The sequence below is a fragment of the Pelodiscus sinensis genome, chromosome 1, assembly GCF_052426305.1.
Source record: "Pelodiscus sinensis isolate ZL-2025 chromosome 1, ASM5242630v1, whole genome shotgun sequence".
NCBI lineage: Eukaryota > Metazoa > Chordata > Testudines > Trionychidae > Pelodiscus > Pelodiscus sinensis.
Genome location: NC_143052.1, coordinates 10,431,807 through 10,451,994, shown reverse-complemented (window position 1 = coordinate 10,451,994; position 20,188 = coordinate 10,431,807). Strand labels below are relative to the sequence as shown.

At 47.4% G+C, this 20,188-nt stretch overlaps 1 protein-coding gene across 9 annotated transcripts in view; it reads right to left on the bottom strand.

The window, feature by feature from the left end:
• Positions 1-20,188, bottom strand: part of PFKFB3 (6-phosphofructo-2-kinase/fructose-2,6-biphosphatase 3) — a 94,465-nt gene that overhangs the window by 9,236 nt on the left and 65,041 nt on the right. For 6 of the 9 annotated variants that reach the window (XR_016349551.1, XR_016349546.1, XR_016349547.1 and 3 more), the window contains 11 exons: positions 10,683-10,808; positions 9,940-10,036; positions 9,292-9,358; positions 8,605-8,679; positions 7,792-7,848; positions 4,904-5,028; positions 3,469-3,676; positions 3,053-3,199; positions 2,390-2,494; positions 738-867; positions 171-233 (listed from right to left, as the gene is read on the bottom strand). Coding sequence is in view for 5 of the 9 variants with exons in the window: in XM_075925976.2 (XP_075782091.1) it covers positions 171-233; positions 738-867; positions 2,390-2,494; positions 3,053-3,199; positions 3,469-3,676; positions 4,904-5,028; positions 7,792-7,848; positions 8,605-8,679; positions 9,292-9,358; positions 9,940-10,036; positions 10,683-10,808 (1,200 nt within the window). In the remaining 4 variants the exon portion in view is untranslated. Of the gene's footprint in view, positions 1-170; positions 234-737; positions 868-2,389; positions 2,495-3,052; positions 3,200-3,468; positions 3,677-4,903; positions 5,029-7,791; positions 7,849-8,604; positions 8,680-9,291; positions 9,359-9,939; positions 10,037-10,682; positions 10,809-18,117; positions 19,157-20,188 lie in introns of those variants that run through there. The other 3 variants (XR_016349545.1, XM_089778210.1, XM_075925979.2) reach the window with 3 other exon arrangements.

Genomic DNA, 20,188 nt, shown 5'->3' with positions numbered 1-20,188 from the left:
CCTCACCCCAGGGACCCACCACGCTAGGCAGAGAGCACACAAACATCCTAGAGAGTGCACTTGTCCTCCCAAGAGAGCCTACAATCTCTCCTGAACTCAGGTGTAACTAACCAGCAAACACATCCCCCAAACACGCTAGCCACCCTGGCACAGAAAAATCTTCCACTTACCATAGGCCACAGGGGTCAGCTTCAGCACCGTATGCAGGGGGCACTTCAGGTAGGGCATTTCAGCTGCAGGAACAGCAAACAAGGAGGGTTAGCGACAGCACAGGCGGAAGAGTCCATTCTGCATGTGTGTTTGCATGAGGACGGACAGACTCAACTCCAGAGGCTGGTGGGAGCTACCCTCCCCGTATGTACATGGTCTCTGAAGCCCAGGCAAAACAAGGCGCCACCCAAACCTCAACTCTACATCTGGCCTAATATCCCTGGCTAGCTGCAATGACAACAGTTCCCATCTTTTATATCAGCAGTAGGATCAGACAGAGACTGACAGCCAGCTCCTCAGGCTAGCCCAGGTGGTCACTTGGAGATGCCAAAGGTCCTACAGATATTCAGAAGAATAACACTGCAATAGCCCAAAGGCTGGAGTGAGGACCAGCAGCAGATGGAGGACCTGCCCTCTCAGTGACCCGGCCACTTCACGATCCACCCTCCCTTGAATCCCAGTGTAGGATGGTCAGAAATCACAGGGGACCCAGTTGCAACCTGCTGAGACACCCTAGTGACACATACCCGCGCTCTTGTCTAGGAAATAAGCCAGGAGGCATCGCATCACAGCCTGGTGACAGATCACAAGGACATTCTCCTGCCTCTCCAGCTCCATGATGACTGGCTCCAGGCGCTGCACCAGATCTTGGTAGGACTGCAAAACAAACAGAGCTAGAGATAAATTCACCGACTTACAAGGAGTCACCATTTTGGTCCATCTACAGAGTTTATGCTTTATACCAAGTGAAACCCGCAAAAAGTTCCTGGAGTTTGGAGCTGTACCCATGACTTGTAGGACACAGCAGCAGGAATACTCTTGAAAGATGCATTACATGGGGTCTGTAATAAGAGGCATTGCCTTCTCCTACTGGGCTCTTCTACACTGGACGTATTCACAACCCTCCTCTCCTACTGCACAGAAGATTCACCGCCACCATCTGAGATCCACCACAGAGCCAGCAAGAGTTTGCCTGGTGTTCGTGCCCCTCCTCTTCTGAACCATGGACATCTCTCCCTCAAAAATGAATTTAGTACTGGTGACAGCTTCCAATTCAATCAGCCTTACAGGCTGAGGTCTTTAGTCAGAACACAGGAGGCAGAGGCAGTGTGAGATCCCACATGCTGCTAAGCTGTTTGAATGATACAGACCACCCCCTTATGAATCAGGAGGGGGTTTTGGAACATCTCAGTGGAACATCTAGTCCTTGGCTTCCCTGCAGAGACTGCCAGCAAGGGGGCCAACCATTCACTTGGAATTGACTTTTAGTCACTGGTAACATGGATTTGAATTGGTGAATTCTTAGGAAAAGGTCCTATTATTAATCCCTTCAAAGGAATTTCAGCTGGTCTCTAAAATGAACACGCCACATCTTGTGGCAGAACACTAAATACAAGGTCACGTCTCTGTTTGGTTAGCGGGAGGAGAAAGACCCCCTAAAAACGAGACAGAATTCTACTTTGTATCTAAAATCCACAAGGTTTAAGCAGCTCCATGGAGTTTGAGAGGATATGGATTTCGGAAGCTTGTTTTTCTACAAGAGCCGTAAACTCCAGAGACCTGGAGTGCAGAAACACCTCTGTGCAGAAACAAGAGCAGTAGCTGGTGGGGATTTGAGCCCTACCATCAATATTAGGCCCATCACTATTCCACATCCATTTGGAATATGCCTTAACTATGAAATTCACATGCCTCTATTTTCAAGGAGCACATTATTTCATCCCTCCTAACAATATGACATCAGCTCGCTCCTCAAGCCAGCAGGAAGCCCTGGAGAGATGTTACCATCAGCCCTAGATAGATGCCTGAGGGCAGAGGAGGAAAGAACTCCTTTGAGATGAAAGAGGCTGTTTTACATTAAATCCAAGGCCAGATTCAGATACCTTTACTGAGATTAAGCAGCACGTTATGCCTCAAACAGTCTTGGTGAAATCAATGGGACCATCCATCAATTTGACAAAGGTATCAGAACTGGCCCATAATAATTTGACAAGAGTCCAGAAGGGGTTGGCACTCACATCTAGGTACCAATTTAGCTTGAGCTACTCAGAGACCCTAGACCGACTCATCTCTCTCTTGCCTTTTAGGATGGATGTAATGCGGAAGGACATATGGATAGGACAGGCACATATGTGGCATTTCAGACCAGTCACATCCCAGAGTTTCCCTGCAGACATACCTCTCCAGAAGGGTAGCGGTAATAGTACTTGTCCTGATCGCGTAAAGCAAATTCTTCTGGATGCTGCTCCTTGATCTCTTCGTAAGTCATCTCCTCGCATACACCCTGCAAGAACAAGATACCCCGCTCAAGGTTATTTAAAGCGCAGCAGACAGATGCCAATCAATGCAAGTACCAGGCAACCATACGGCAAACCCTTCTGCACACGGAATAAACTGCACTTGGCCCCCTAAGACTTCAGCCATAGCATGTAGTGGGTGACAGCAATTTTAAGCCAGCTTGTCGTCTCAAACCTATGAACGAGTGTCATGGCAGTACCACATATGCTCGCAAAACCAGGCCGGGAAACAGTATCGCCTCTTTACGTCTCTGGAGAGGTTCGACGTCCCTGCTTGTGAAAGCTCAACATCAGCAATGACTGTCAGAGCTAGGTACGGAGTCAGCTTCCCCAATTCAGCCCTGGCCTTCCTCTTCCCGCCCCAGCTATTACAGCTCCAGGCCTCTCCTGGATAAAATCAGGCAAACTAGCCAAGTCACAACAGATTGGAGTGGCCAAACCTTGCCTCCACGGTGACATTTGGGCAGAGACAGAAGGCCAATGCGCCCTCTCCACTCTCCCCCAGAGTGACTGTTGGCAATTGGTAATCCAGGGAAGATGCTTACAGCATCAATTTCGTTGAGTGCTTTCCACTGCTCATAGGGCAGCTTGAGGGCTTCTGCTGTTTGGATTGTTCTCTTGAGTTGGCTGGTCCAGACTTTGAGGTCCTTCAGGTTCTGCTCCTCCACAAATTTGTTCAATGAGTTGGCAAACTAAAGGAGATAAAAGGAGGTTGGTGGTGTCAGTCTGGTAACGTTTTAGGCCCTCATCTTACTACAGTTGGTGTCTAGATGGTCCTGCTTAACCCCGGATTTCAGAGGAGCACTTTTAGGTGCCAGCACTGAATTGGCAGCATTTCAGAAGAGGCATCCAGCCCGATACTAAGTACAAAGGTGGCATCAGAAATGCCTCGTCTCAAACGGCACATTACACAGCGCTTGCTCCCACCTTCCCGAATATAAGAGGGGGATTGCTCCCCTACCTTCTTGCCCCTGTTCGAGAGTCCCGAGTCGCCTCCAATCTTCCCTTTGAGGTTGAAGTCACTCTCTCCGTGCCGACACAGATAAATGGTGCGTGGCTGGACATGGATGTTCATTAGGTAATAGACAATCCTGCTCTGGATGTGATCCTGGACCCTGTTCACCAGGAACCTCCGGCCAACATCAATCACTTTGATCAGAGACAAATCCCTGCAGAAACCAAGGCAAGGAGCAATGACGGAAGGAAGGCAGCTCTTGAGACTAGACTGTCAAGGGATATAATCCCCATGTTAAAAGGATTTGCTGCAGGGTTTATTTCATGGTCGCTCTATGACTCCCTTTGAAATCACTGTTACATTGAGACTGGCTAGGTAATCTCTGTTTTCTTTGTTGCATTAAAAAAAAGATTAAGTAAGATTTTTCTGACTCCAGGCCCATCGCTGGTAGCTAGCTTAAGCCTCCGTTGCATTGTTTGAGAGATTTAGGATAAGGGAGCAACCCTCTTTCCCGCCTCCCCCCCCCCCATGTGGCTTTTGCACCTTGGGACAGCTGGGATTGACAGCACATTGAATGATCGATTACCCCCAAAACGCTGAAGGCACAGGGAAAGTCAGAGAGTACAGGAGTCACTTATGTTAAAAAACAAGTGTTTGCAAATGGAGACATAGAAGAGATAAATACTCCAGCACTGCAAACCAGAACTAAATCTATCCAGAGTCACTTTGGCTGGCCAAGGCTACCTGTGTACCTGCTCTGGCTGGAGAGTTTATCATGGTAAGGGACAGCTTCCACCCAGAAGGCACAACATTACACAGCTTTGGTGGAACAATGTCAAAAGATTCAGAGAAGCACCCAAAGCTCAGCTGCTCCTCCAAAGCTTTTGGGTCTGGAAACCAGATGGAAAGACTCAGGAAGTCAGCAAACCCTGCTTCTGGTCAGCCCAGAAATCACATGCAAGAAGTACAGACTCTCTGGGTACGTCTAGACTGTATTCTAAAATAGAAATAAGATAAGATACGCAATTTGCAATAAGTATTTTGAAATTTGGTGCATCTACACGGCACCAAATTTCAAAATAAAGCACTATTTCAAGACAATCCCTTATTCCTCGTGGAACGAGGTTTATAGGGATGCTGAAATAGCATGTCTGTTATTTTGAAAGTTATTTTGAAATAGTGGACGCATTCCTTGGACATGGGGTAGCTATTTTGGGATACCTTAGGTATCCCCAAATAGCTTTGCAGTCTAGATGCACCCTCTCAGTCCTCCAGAAGAGGGTAGAGTTTAATATGAGAGATTGGAGCGCAGTATTCCTTTATTGTAATAAATTCACTTAATCAAATAGAAACAAATACAGATCTATACTTCATTGCCCTTTTCTTCCAAGACAAAACCCCTCCAAGCCAAGCCATTTCAAAACTCAGCGCAACTCCTTACTTGTCATAGTTATCTGGGTCAAGCGGCTGGTAACTGGCCTGGTAACAATTGATTCTCTTCATAAAGTCTTCCATGGCATCAGTTGAGTTACAGTCTCTATAATCCGGGCTGGACAATTTAACTTCCTGCAGCAATAAATACAGAAAGCAAACCAATGAGTCATCAGAACGCTTTCTGTACAGACAAAAGCTTTAAGTCAGTCAGTCAATGGGCAAGGCAAACACAATAGGTCTCGGAACAAACAGGTTGTTCTGCTATCAGGTGTCAAAATTATTCCAAGAGTCACTGACTGAGCCGCTTACAGTTAGCAAGTAGAATAAGAATCAAATGAAAAGTGTAAGATAGGTAAACATATGGCTGCAGAGCACATCTTGGGTTACCATTTCCATTCAGAATCAAAGGTTATCTAGCTAAAGTATTTCTCAGTGATTTAGCCTAAATATTTTGGAATCAAGAAGAGAGAAGTCAGTCCAGGGACAGTCAGAGCTCCCCAATGATACAGCTGAACATACCAAGCGAAAAAATACATTATCCAAAGGCTGAAAGGAGAGCCACTGAGAACTCCATGGTTTGATGGGAAAATGGAAAGCAAGGGACCTTAGGCAAGATAGATGTGCAGCACATAGCAGACGGGGGTCCTGGGCCATGAATAGCTACTGAATTATACATAATTTAAATGTTCTGGGCCTCAGTTTCCCCATCTGGATAATGGAGGTAATCATGTTTTTACTTCCTCCCATAAGCCTCATTAGTTAGCATTTGTGAATTGCTTTGAGATCCTTGGATGACATGCTGAAAGGGCACAATGATATTCAACATGTACTCTAAGGTCTTGATTTTGCAGCACCAAGTTTTAGTATTGCCTCTCACAATTGCTTACATGTGTCAGTAACACTCTGCATTAACATGGAACCCAATGCCACACTCGTGCGAGTAAAGTAAGTGTGTCCAGAAGTGTTTGCGGTATGGGGATCTTGTGTAATTATAATTTATTTTCCTTCCCTGCATCTGAGCACTAACACACTGTTAATTTGTAAGGTCCAGTGAAGCAAAAACCTAGATACACCTTCGGTGCCAATTTTATCTCCAATCACCTGTTCATGTATGAACTACTTTGATGTTCTTGAAGCATGTGAGGTGTAAGCTGTCTATAGAGACAAGAAGGGAAATAACCAAATCAAGAGTTAGGATAGTGCTCCCTTATCTGTCTGAATAGAACTCAAAGCTCTGTATGCAGCTGGTACCATTAAAGGAATTCTATGGAAAAGTGAGAGAGGAATCAGTCCCACATGTGGTGATGACAGACACTGATCCAAGACAAACTGGGACCATAAAACCTCGTCATCTAGGGACAAAGGGCATTCAGCCAACGGCATCTGAGGTACTGTACAATGACTTGGAAATGACGTGGTGTATAAGCTGGAGATAAGACTGGAGGTTGGAACAGTGCCAGATAATAGTTTATTTCTATTATGAAAATACGCTTTCCCTGCTGAAGGCCAACCCTAAAGCTGGGGGTAGGGGTGTCACTGCTTATGACATAGGAGCAGGTGGAGCAGACAGCTTCTCAAGAAGGAAGTTGCATGCCATCAATAATTCAACCTCAGCTAGGAAAAAAGTGCATAGTGAGGCTTGGTTATTCTTTTCTTGTGCATCTGTTTAATAGGAGACCTTGAGTTAAGTTTTCAAAAAGCAACAAAGTGACTTAGGCGCTTAAGTCCCTTTGACTTTCACGGAGATTTAGGCTTCAAGGTTATTTTTAAATGGTCACTTAAGCACTTTTGGGGAAAAAAACCCTGCCCCTTCTTATTAAGTAAGAAAGTGGGAAAATTTTATAATATGTTATGAGGCATGTGTGCGCCTCAGTTTCCCCCCTACCTTGGTTTGCTTCTGAGTGCTGGGAAAAAAAGAGTTATGTTATCTCTAAGATATACACCACTATTCTGAGAGCAAAGACTGGAGGCTGGAATAGTGCCAGGTAACAGCTTAGCAGGGAAAGCTTATTTTCACGAAAGAAATAAAGGCCAACACTAAACCAGGGAGTCACTGCTTATGACATAGGTGGGACAAGCAATTAGCTGAAGCCAGCCCAGATCAACAACCGGCCCAGACAAAAAATGGGAGCTCAAGATATGAATCACTGAACCTCACTAGCAGCAAGCTAGGGCCAGGAAAAGAGGAGGGGCTGTGAACTCAGCATGGTCCTTGCTGGAGAACCAAGGACAGGCGTGGCCAATAGGGGACAAAGGAGGCAGCTTCTGGAAGAAGCTCAGGGCTCTCTTGCCTGAAATGGGCAAAGGAAGTCAGAGTCAGATCCTGAACAGCTCATCTGTTCTTCACTCTTGCTGGTGAGTCGTGGCTTGACCAGAAAGGACTACACTTTAACCTTCATTTCTCGGGGCTCACCTAAGGACTTCCAATGCTGCCGTCCACTTGACTAATAAATCCTACTCCTACCAGGAGTCTACTTCAGCTGGACTTGCTGAGCAGAGCACAGGTGCTGAAGGCCAGCATCTTAATCCAGGAGGCTGTGAAGCAGCGTGAACTACCCTGAAGGAAGAGTGCACTCCAGGGGGTGGGGAGAGGGATGTCTTGCACACTGAAGAGTTTCCTCTGAAAGGCTGTTCAAAAGGATGGGTGCGGAACACATCCTATGGTTCTGTGACAGCTATATATTGAAAGAATTGGCATGGGAGAGATCAGAGAAGACTGCAAGTGATGGCTGTATTCAAATGTCAGTCTTTATTCACTCCCTGCGCTGAGGCAGGTAAATCCTAAAAATCCTCAGCTACCCCAGTACAGCTACAGTACAATAAGCAGATCAAGTAAAGTCAGATACAATCTGTGCAACTACAGGATTTAGAAAGAGAGTAGCTTTCCATTCTCACCATAACATTAGTGGCAACCACGGATGGGTCATTGCAAACAGATTCAATGAAGAACACCTGGAAGGCAAAGCAAATGCCAGTTGAAGATAGGCAGTGAAACAGGAAGTTTATTACATCCAGCCGCAGTGTCTGCACTCACCACTCCATGCAATTATGAGAAAAGGGTTTCAAAACTATTTCCTAACCCACCACATGAAAACTCCCCCTCTCAACAGTTCATCTGTTTTATTCCCCTTGGCTTGGAGATCTTGGGGGGGGGGGGGGCAGAGGGGAGGAGAGAAGAGTGGTGTGAAAACATTCTGACACTTCATTTCCACTAGCTTGGGCTCACCAGTGGGAGCTAGAGCAGCTCCCTTCCTGCCACAGACAAGGGCTGCTCTTTGGTGGGCCTGGGAGAGGCGGGCCACTGGCACGGAGCAGCCCGGCCACAGCAGGAGGGTCGCTCCAACCCAGCTGAGCTGGAGTATCTCTCCCCTCCCCCCCGATTAGTTAACCAGTTACACATGAAGTTTACGTGACATTTTACATCCTTACTGGAAACCCAGGGTCAATTCCCTGCTTCACCACACAGGAAGCCTGCGACCTTCGGCAAGTCATTTGGGCCCAGATATTCAAATGTAGGTAGGTACCTAACTCCCAAGTGAGGCAACTAAAAATACCATTGAGGACCTGGGTGTTAGTCTCGGTCTTTGATTCTCCCCATCTGAAAACAGCATTTCCTCACCTCAAAGGGGGTGTTGTGAGGCCTGAGAGATACCCAGCTACTATGCCACATAGCACCCTTAGAGAACCAGAAGTCTGATGTATACGGACCTTGAATCCATTTTCTTTGGCAAAGTTTACGATCATTCCTCTTCTCTCCCTTGTTGTATTGGTAGCATCAAAAACCTGTATAACAAAAATGCCAGGGCAGTCACCTTGGGGGAGGGGGATTTAAATAGTTCCCAGGGGAGAAGGAGAGAGAGTTTTGTTCTGACAATATATTTGCTGGGGTAGCAAATCAACAAAAGAAAGTAACAAATGCATCACTTAAGGCAGCATTCAGTTATAATCCTTTGTATCGGAGAACGAAGCATGGCAGTAAAGACTTGCAAAACAGAAGGGAACAAAAAACTTAATGGAGCAGGTAATTGGCAAAGGAAGGATGGTCTTAAGGCACTGAAGTTGTGGGTTCAACTCCTGAATCTCCAAAAAGCTTCCTTTGCAGACCTGGGCAAGTGACTTAATTCCTCTGCCCACTCCACCCCTGCAAGCAGCAGGTATAATACTTGTAAGGGGGCAGTGAGGTTTTGGATACTGCGGTGATGGGACCATTATGGAGAACAAGAGCGGAAGGCCTCCTGTAACGATGCCTCTTCCCCAGAGTGCTGTTCCAGCATGCAGAGCATGGGCCGCAGGATGCAGGTCACTGAGGGTCTCTCTCAGCACACTCTGACCGGGGAGCATTCAGAAGATTGAAACAGGCCTCGTTTCAACTAGCCGGCCCCTCTCTGAACTTACTGCGATCTGGCCACCTTCCTCCGACAGGTACAATTTGACGTCTCTCAAGGCAGCTAAGGCACATTGTCTGCAGCAGAGGAAGAAAGAGACGTGTTTCCTAAGTAACCAGAGATGCTTATAAGAGCCAGCATATCAGTCCTAATGAAGAGGCCTTAAAAATTTCAACTCCTCCCAACTTGTCCTACAACCCACAATTCCTGGTACGTGCAAGGACGGACATCGACCGCTCGGCAGCCCAGAGCTGTGCGGCCCAAAGCCCCATTCAGGCATTTACCACCAGGCCATAGAAAGCGGCTTCACATCTGTGAGCCTCAGTTTGCCCATTTTGCAGATGGGCATCACAACCCAGATGGGTTTATGGGTCCTGAGCACCTCTCAAAAAGTCAGGCCCCAACACCCAGAATCAGTGCTGAAATCCCTTTCAGGATCGGGTCCTAAACCCTGAATGGGAAACCAAATGAGAGAAGCTGGGCGGAGGCAGGGTAGCAGGAGAAATCTAGAGTCCAGGTCAGACTACACTTCCCATTACACTGCTCTGACTCCACAGTAATCCCATTCAATTCAGGGGGGGAGGGTTGCCCCCAAATTATAGCAGGTTTTGGGTCAGAACACGGGAGGATTAACAGAATAAGGCAACAGCAAACTTACTTCCGGACTCTCATGGCCTCCTCGTTGTCGGGGCGGAAGAAGTCATAGGAGCTGTAATGCTTCACCGCCTCCCGGCGATACTCTCCCACATTGAAAACTGCAAGGTGAAGGCAGGAAGTGAGTACAGCATTGGAAAGGGGCCAGCAAGCATGTCCCATATACAGCTCAGCTGGCTCCAGGAGCACAAAAGTATGGACAGAACCCATCCAGAGATTGGCAGGAAAAGGGTTAACTCTTCTCCCCCTCTCTCAGCACTCTGACTACAAAAATAGCATCTCCAGCCGGCATTCTCCAGGGATCCCAGCTGTAAGGGTGTCAAACATGGTAGAAGGGCTCAGCAGCCAATTGCTCTACTGCAAGGAGCATCCAGCCAAGCACCACTCTCGGAACAGATCCAAGAGCCAGATGCTCCCTTGGAAGAGGTGGAGCAAAAAGCCTTTGGGAAATCCCTCATACACCGAACGCTGCAGCAAGAAGCCCTTTCAATAAACAAACCACATGGGCTCAGCTCCTTGGCGAAAAGCAAACATCGGAGTAGAGTCACGCGTCAACAGAAGGGTTGGGAGACAGGATGTGGCTGGGCTGAAGCCACCACGCAGTCAGGGTCCTCTCTAGGATCCTTCCCCCAGATGGATACAGGGAGATCCTGTCAGGCTCAATCCACTGGAGTTTAACTCCGCAGGCACATCCCCAGTGAACCAGGGCACGTGTCTTCTAGCAGGAACGGCCGGCTAGGGCCTCACCTTTTGTTGGGACACCAATCCAGTTGAGGTAGCGAGTCAGCTTCTTGGAGATGTAGGTCTTCCCCCGCGCTGGAAGGCCCACCATAACAATCACAGTGGGGGAATTGGTAAGCTGCGGTCCGCAGGCTGCAATGAGGAAAGAACACACAAGCTGCCATTACAATCCTTCAATACCACGCCTGCAAAGTTTGACGAAACGGATATCATGGCGCATGCTACTGCTCTAGTGTCCAGCTAGTCCATTGAGAGCTGGAGAAAATCTTATACCTTCCCCATTTTATCTTATCTCCCCTCCCCCAACCCAAACAACTGGCACCAAGCATTGAAACCTCAAGTCTGCGAATCAGCTGACTCGGTTTGGCAATGTGATCTGCCGAGTGAACACGTGTCAAATGGAGCACAGATGTAAAGCAGACGACAGCCCTGGAGTTGCGGGGTAACAAATGACGGATGCAACAGCCTGATGAAACCAAGCAACACCTGAAACATCACCTGTGCGGCCTACAGTGCACGAGAGGTGGGAATCACGAGACTACTATGAATGCACCCCTAGTCTCATGAGCACGGACGTACCAGGAGAGGAGGCAGAGAAATCTTATAGCAGAAGCTCAGGATTGGGAGACATGGTTCTACTCCCAGCTCTAACCAGTATTCCCTGTAAACTAAGCACTTGGATGGCCATCTAAGAGAGATTCAAACACTGCCCAAGTGATCAGCAGAGCGCCCACAGCCAGCCGCATGGGTTTCTACTGGTGGTGCACATCTGCACATGCCTTGGTGTACATAAATGTTTATTCCGCACATGGATAGAAAAAAATTATGAGGGAACATTGGCTCTAACACAGGCTTCCCGCAGAACCATGGGCAAGTTTACTTCACCCTTCCATGCCTCAGTTTCCCCATTTGTAAAAAACAGACAATACCATCTCTCCCACTGCACAGGGACACAAGCAGACTACTTCAATAAAGCACTAGAGGAATGCATGCTACAATGGCATGATTTACATGTTTGGTTTGCTAGAAGGACAGCAGCATACTGAAACCCAAGACACCTGTCATGGGAATCTCGTTCCCAGAAGAGTCACTCCGTTTCAGAGCTTTTTAGAACTTTTAATGGGCTGTTCTGGCATATGATTGTCTGTCAATCTAGATCTTTAGTATAAGCAAGTAGCTCACTGGGATTCAAGAGGCACTGACCGAAGCTGGCCTGACTGGCACCAGCTCCGATGTTAAGTCTGCCTTAGGAACAAGGAGTTTCCAGATCACAGATGCCTGAGGAAAAATTGCACCTCGGTAATGCTCTTTGCTGCAGCCACTGGCAAGACAGCGCCGTACTCACACAAGGGCATTTTTCAGTTGGATCACTACAGCATCAACTTGCAGCAGATATGGTCAAGTTAAATCACTCCCTGTCCCCACTTTGTGACTTCCACTTCCTCTTATTCCACTCCCACAAGATTCAAGTGTTCCTTAAGCCCTTGAGCACAGCGTCCTAAACATCCCAGGGACACAGGAGTGCAAACATCCTTGGCTGCAAGTGACTTCTCAGTGAAAGGGCCTTTAGTCACATTGCTCCAGTGACAGTGCAAAACTGGTGCTCATGAATGCAAGACAGAGCAACAATGCTAGCCAGACATAGGTATAGTGCAAGTCTTGTTCAGGCATCTTTCCCCACTCGGCAAATACACCTCCATCCGTTCCTGCAGAACCCCCTGGTCTAATCTAGTTCAGTCCATCTGTGCTCAGGAAGACACCCAAATAAGGCACTGGATTTGTGATGCAGGAAAATAAAATCCATGAACAACTAAGATGTGGCCAGTGCACTTAAGCTTGTGGACATGACTGGGCGTGGGAGGGGAGGGGTATATAAACCCCTGAAGGAGAATAAACCCACAGCCCCTCCCAAAGAGCTGTCTTTGAATGAGTAACAGCTTTTAAATGAACACAGGCATACAACTGACCAACTCTTGTGCTTAAAAAAGGACAGAAATAGAATGTAACTAATGCGTATCAGAGTTGTGGCAATTCAGAAATGGTCCTTTACTGCCTCCACCGCTTACCACATGTATAATGCTGTTTTGAAGCAGGTACTTCTGCATCAATAGAATGAAATTCAGTTCAGAGATATTATCAACTCTGCCAAATTCTCTTGTATTTAGTCATCTCCATCCTCAACAAGGTTTTTAGGAAGAGTCCCAACACTCCACAAGGGAAGAGAAACCCATAGAAAAGGCTCCTAAACCTCAAGGCATAGGACTGGCACTACATCAAGGATAGAAAAAAAATGCAAGAAAGGATGACCCATCTCGTTAATGGCTTAACAGAATCTGGATTATAGCAGAGTTATTTGGTGCTCCATGATACACTGTATGCAAAACCTCCTAGCCTTCATGCAAAGCATAAAAAGAGTCTTAAATAAGAACTCAGCAGGAAGTTATCTGCAGTCCTCATTTTTATACACAAGCCCTTCAAGGACATTTTTCCTTCATTCCTTACAACACTGTTAGTCCTGTTTAGTCTGTCAGCCTCATCAGAATGGCATGCAAGGAGTGAATGTCTAGTGTTATTAAGTTTACTTTTCTTTCTGTAACAACTAAACAGACTGAAGAGGAGTATTATATCTGCACCAAATAAACAGGACTCCAATCTCTTCTACTCTGATGCAGCCAATCTGGATCATGCGATTTGCTGAGCTCTGCCAATATGTTTGGATGGTGCATGCAAGAGGCAGATTACTAAAAGGGAAGGGGGATGGAATTTCTCTCAAACTAGATTTGGGAGTCTCAGAAAAATTTAAGGGATGCAGATTTCTTTCAAGGCTGACAAAATCCTGTGCAGCTAGAACAGGACAAATTTCCACCACCTTGCTTCATTCAAAAAATCCCTTAAAGTTATCAGGAAAAGCACAGACAGGTACAAAATTAGACCAACAGTGAAAAAGACCAGTTAGATCCTCAAGTCCATTCCCCTTGCCAATATTCAATAGAGCTGACTAACAGAGTAATGGACCTTAGCCAAGAAGGGTCAATACTGAAAAAATCAAAGACTGACGGAATTAGAGATGTAACAGAATTATTTCCAATGTATGGAGCATCTCGTGAAAATGCAGAATTGTCCCCACTTAGGGTTCTGAGCAGTCTGTTAAGGATGCCACGTGATGGAAGCTTTCACCACTTCCCCAAATGGTCCTGTCTCACTTACAGTCCGATCTGGCTCACAGGGACTTCATTAGTATTGGGGCTGTGAAGCTCTTACTCTGCAAAAGACTAAATCTAAACAGTGAAATGCCAAGAGAAAGCTTTTGAGCTGTTCAGGGAGCAATTTTCTTCCCTCTTATTGTACAAAACATAGTGGGTCAATTTTAAACGCACACACAATTTTTCTTGAATTAAGGGAGGGGGGCGGGGAAGCGAAGATGGTTTTGAAACACTCCAGTAATGCAAGTCTGAAAGGAATAATAAATTGGAGAGTCTACTGAGCCTTGCTCTCCTGAATTAACAGCTCTTTTTCCAGACTCTGCTGTTCGGCTTGAAGGAGAGTTTCCCCAATTTTCCCAGTTGAGCTCACCAAATCAGAACTGGGCTACACTATTCCTATTACAAGAAATCTGCAATCCCAGACCACAGGGCTGCACTGCACATTACAGTGCTTCTCCGTCTCTGCACTCCCATCCACAGAGCTGAATTCTCACCACTTGGCTAGGGAGGGTGGGAGGTGAAACCTAATTTGCTCCCTTCCCCCATAGCAGACAAAGGATCCACAACACTGAGCCAAGAGGCATTTTGCCAATTGTGCTCGACATTAAAAATAAATAGATACTTGAAGAGGGAAGGGAATTGGACGGTTCGCTCCACTGAATATTTCATTATTCTTACGCTCCAATTAATTAAATCTGACCCTGGAAAGATGCGCATGCACATATACACACAGGCAGAATTAGAAATCTTAGGGGCTGATCCTCAGAGGTGCTGAGCACACAGACTGCTCCCAATGATTTCAAGAGGAGTTCTGTAGGAGGGGAGTATCTTAAATTGGAATTTTTCATCCAATGCATTTTAAGAAAGCCTATCAACTCTGGGCTGGGGAGAACCACTGTAATAAATTATTATACCTCCTAAAGAGAAGTAGCAGCTGAAAACTGTATGGGCACTTGCTTGTTAAAACACCTGATCTACAGTCTTTCAATTGATGTTAACAGGACGTAGAGATCACAGACTAGATGAAAACCCTCAAAAGGTGCAAAACAAGGGAGCACGTAAAATGAAACAATGATTTAGTTAATCCTTTCTGGCCACCGCTAAAAATATTACATTTTAATGTAATCAGGACAAGTTGGGACTGTAAAGAGGATTCAGCCAAGATCTTTAGCAAATGCTTACATTGGCTTTTGTGCATTTAATTCACCAGGGCAATGTTTATTTTTACTATCTAAAGATTGTTAATTTATGCTGAACAAACAGAATACAAGCTGCATGATCATCACAAACAACATTTCGAGAGGGACTACAAGAAATGTATGCAATATAGCTGTGTAATCATTTCTATGATGCATATACTTTATAAAAATACCTATGCATATTGCACACATGTATTTTATAAAGAGATTTAAAAACACTTAAAGCATCCCTATGGCTTTTTCAGCATTGTGTGCATGAATGCAGATGTTTGTGCATGTATGCACAAATACAGTGTGTGTATACACACACACACGGTATATAACTGCATTATGCATATCATTGTATACACAGAAAATGCACATATAAATGTTGGTACACATGCATGTTCAGCAAGGATGAAGGAGAAGTACCAGCCATGCATGCTCAGCTATTCCATGCACACACACCCCTCCCCTTGGAAAGGAGAGGCTCTGCCCATTAAGCCGTCTGCAGAAACCTGGCTGCACAGACCCTACGTGAGAGACGTGCAGCTTGACAGAAATTGAATGGATCACCACCAAAAGGCAGGAGGCAGGCATCATTTCACATCCATTCAATCTCTCCCAACAAGAAGTCAGACAAATTCGACTCATTGTTTTTCACAGGCACAAAATCAAGCTTTTTGATGGTACTTAAAAAAGACGCCCTCACTCCCCTCCTTTCCCACACAGATATCCCAGCCTGCTCCATAAAGCTATTTCCTACTTCATTTAATCTACACATCTGCCTGACAAAGGAACACAGGAGGCAGCATCAAACTCCTCACGTAGCCCTGTTCTGGGAGATTGTACCAAATCTGGGAGAAATACAACAGGTCTGACTTTTTCTTATGCTTTGGCAACACTGGTATAGTTTCTCCCTCCGATAAAATTTCCTAATGGATTTGCCAACCAAAGTAAATGAGACCAAAGAATCAGGCAGAGACCACATTTGTTTTCCTTATCTGTTGTAAAATCGTATTGGCATTCAACACACACAATTACATATTTCAGAGTCAAGAAAGCCAGCATAGTCAATGTCTGGTTTTTGACTCCAGCTGTTAAAAGGTGCAGTATTTCTGGTCCAGGGACACAAATGCGCAAGCTACTTTAAAATGATAAAGCTTAGTTAAAAGACAAGACTAGTGTCTCTAACTTCCCAAATTACTGCTGTATATTCCTAGAGTGCAGAATATATGCAACCCTCACCTCAAAAGAGTAGTATTTTACAAAGGTCTCTAACATGCTTATTTAGGAATTGTTACAGTTCCCTGACTTGCGTCTTTACAGCTTTGCTTACAAGTAAGTTGACCAACTCCTGAACAGTAACACCTATATGACTCCCGCGTTTTGTGGTTCAATTTTTAGGCTATGAGGCTTTCCCGTTCGTGCCAATGTATGAAGCTGTTTCAGTGTTAACTTCATTATTCACTCCGCTGACCCCTTTCAGCTCTCTCCTAAGGGATCACAACCCGTCTGTTAAAGTCAAGTCACTTATGCAGCTCATGTTGAACATGGAAGGCAAAGGGCGAGCGAGACATTTCAAGCACTCAGCCTACTCTCACTGAAGTGCATAGGAAAAGTCCAAGCAGAATCAGGCTTTTGCCAGCCACAGCCGAAATAAAACCTGAGTGAATGGGTTAACAGTGTGAGCCTGATCTATCACTCCTCTGTCATCCTACATGCACTTTTAAAAAATTCGGTCGGTCGTATTTACATCAAGACGTGAGGGGCTCTGAAAGTGTGTTAGAGAAATCAGCATTAGTATCCCGGGATGGGGGAGGCTTGTCCTTCCAGTGTCTCTGGATTAAAGGAGCCTATCCAAAGCTAGATGAAGGCAAATGGACACGTGACCCACCACTCCAGCAGCACCCAGCCATCGCAAGTTGCCTCTTGCTGGCAGAGCTAAAAGTGAATTATTGGATCCACATGGATCCCTGATAAAAAGCCAAAAAAGCGAGGGGGGGGGGGAGACAAAGAGCGAGGAATGCTACAAACGTTGTACTTAAAACCAATGGGGGACTCTTCAATTCTGCACCAGGGGAGAGACACCTCAGCCAGCGCCACCACAGTGCCCCGGTCCCATGTCTAACGCAGCCGCTGGGATGGAGGACGGGAAGGAGGAGGCTGCACAGTGGATCGGGCCTCCCTTCCGGGGCCCGGCCGCGGAGCATGCACAGTTGGATGCGGCAAATCCATCATCACCTCCATCCTCTTTCCGCAGCCGCATGGACTGGAGGAGTCAGTCACACGAGCCAGCAGCAGCGAGCAGCACCGCCTCCAGCCATGCGCGCAGCCCGGGGAAGCGCTGCGGCTAGACGGGGCTAGAGAGCATTTCAGGTCACACACATGGCCTTCGCAGACATCCTGCCCCCGGCCCTAGCCAGCCCGGAAGCACTGAACTCAGGGGCGCCGGCTCACCGCATACAAGGGGCCCTCCCCATGCCCAGCTCAAGGTAGCTTGAGCACAGACGTGGGAGTAGGTTCCTCCCCCCCACCCGTGCGCTCGGTGGGTTGGCCTCCCGGGAAAAGCCTCCTGACAAAGATGGGGCGCCCCAGTTTCCCTGGGCCTGGCGTCTCCTCTAGTGCCCAATGCAGCCGTCCGAAGTGGCCAGTTGCAAGCCAGCAACGCTCCTGGTCAGTTTTCAAATCCGAGACACTGGAGGAGGGGTCGCCCACAGGGATAAATCCGTGGCATGCAGGATGGCCCCTTCCAACAAGGGGTTCGCCCTCCCCCACCCTCCCAGCATCCCCATCACATCTCTTCGGAAGGCGAGAGGGACACACACACCCCAACTCGCGGCACCCCGCGCCAGGACACGCAGCCACCGCGTGTGAAATATACACCATAGCCCACCCGGCTGGGGTGTCTAGCACCCAGCGACAGGCTCTGCGGTGCGGGAAACCCTGCAGCTTATTCCCGCCCCTTCCCGCACATCTGCACCCAGGTCCGCACTACTACACTCGCATCTACGCCCGCCCCCCCCCCCCCCCGTTCCCTCCGGGCTACGCTATACTCACATCTGCGGGGCAGCGCAGGGAAGTTATCATTGGGGAGCCAAATCTTCTGGATCCGGCTTTGCGTCAGCTCCATGGGCATTTTTACAACCAAGGTCGGGTTGCGCTCCGGGTCCGCCTTAGTGGGTGTATGCACGCTGCAGCACTTGAAGCTTTAGTCTCTTAAGGCTTCTTAAAACGCAGCTATTGCCAAGTCAGGGGCGGGGCAGGGCTGGGAACAGCCTTGGGGCCAGCAGCGAGGGGGGCCCCAGTGGCCGCAGGCTGCACGTGTTCCACGGGAGGGAGAGCCCGGCTCTGGCCGGTCAGCCCGCTTGGAATGCTCCTCTACTGCGGAATTTCCCCGGGGCCTCCCTGTGCAGGAGCCGCTGGGGGAAGGTGCCAGCTAAAAGGGTTCCCAGGAGCCTTCTTCCACCTCCTGCCTCTCGCGTGTGACTGCCCCGGCTCCCACCTCGCCGCAGCTATTTCTACGAAAAGACCGGCCGGCAAACCCTGCGTCATGCACAGTCCGCCCCTCACAAGCAGGGGTGGGGGAAATGCTTTCACTCTCCAACCCTGCAGGGAGCAGCGGGCATTGGAGACGCTGGCTGGGCTGCCCCCGTGTGGCGGCTCGCCCGGCTGCAGCCACCCGCCGGAATCCACAAGCAACCCCCGGACAAAAGACTCTTCTTTCCATTCGGGAGACAACCCGGTAAAAATCAATGCCTGCCACGCGACTCGGAGTCCTTGTAAAGCTCGCGCCCTGGCAGGCAGGGTGCATGCAGGTCTGGCTAGCGTCCCACGCAGCTCTATGCAATCCCCTCTGTCATTATTATGATGGTTAGCCAGCAGCCTGGGGATTAAGGGGTTAACTACACCTAGCCAGGTGGAGTGACCAGTAGCAATGTAGGTGGGACTTTCAAAACTGGGACAAAGGAATTTGGGTTTTTTTTCCTCTCTCCCTTTTGTCTCTCTGGGTGTCCTCTGCAGCTACAGAGAGGGACAAGCATGTCTCTCTCTCCAAGGCACCATTCTTCATTTTCTGTAAGTAGGGTAAGGTTTAGGTAATTTCATTAGGCTTTATTGTTTTAAGGGTTGGATATGGGATCTGAGATCTGGCACTGTTTAAAGATGTTTTGGCTTTTCTTTGTAACCAAGTTCTAGGCCCATGGAGTTTCTCCATGAGTATATTTTGTTTCCTTCCTATTTAGTCATTATGCCATCAACAGGAATATTGTTGTAATAATAAAAGTTCTTTCTTTTCTTTTTATTAACCTGGCAGTGGTTAATTGTGTGCCCTGATTTTTATTTTAGGGGCGAGATTTCCCAAATGATCTCCCCTGATTTCTTTATCAACATTTGGGTGGTGGCAGTGGAAGTTTTATTCCCAAGATCTAGGTTTTTAAGATTTTGGGGGAAGTTTTATACCAAAGCCTGGTAGATAAGGCTTTGGGGTACACTTGCTGGCCCCCATTTCTGCATTTATCATGCCATAGTGGGGAAGGAGCCATGACATCGCACCAATACCGGGCGGGCGTTTTATACACCAGGTATAGAACACACGTGTATTGCTCAGTCGTAGATACAATTCTTCCCACCTCTAAAGGCAGAGCTCTCCTATTCATATAGGGGGAATTAATGCTGCTTTGCAACTACACCGTTTAAAGGACAGTCCACTGAACGATCTTGGAAAATCCTCTAAATCTCACATGGATTATACACACCTGGTACCAATGGATCATTTCCCTGTACAGGGTGTGGACCCTAAATAGGAATGCAGGGAACGGATTCCTCCCCATGAAGGGGCGAAATCCAAATGCAAAGATTTCGTTTTTAAAACCAGAACATTTAAAAGCCCCGCCTCTTTCTTTTTTGCTGCCTGCCCTTTCCAGGAAGCTTGATGCGACCACTCGGAGACCGGGAGCTTGTTTTGATAGTAAAATAGAGTTTATTATTTAATATCGATCATCGAAAACGGGGCACGAACAGATTTGGGTGAACACACCCCCTCGGACTCCTGGGCTGAGACACAAAAGGCAAAACCAGGGAGAGGTGTGGCCTGCTGGGTGCAGGCACGTCCCTCACGTTCTGCATGACT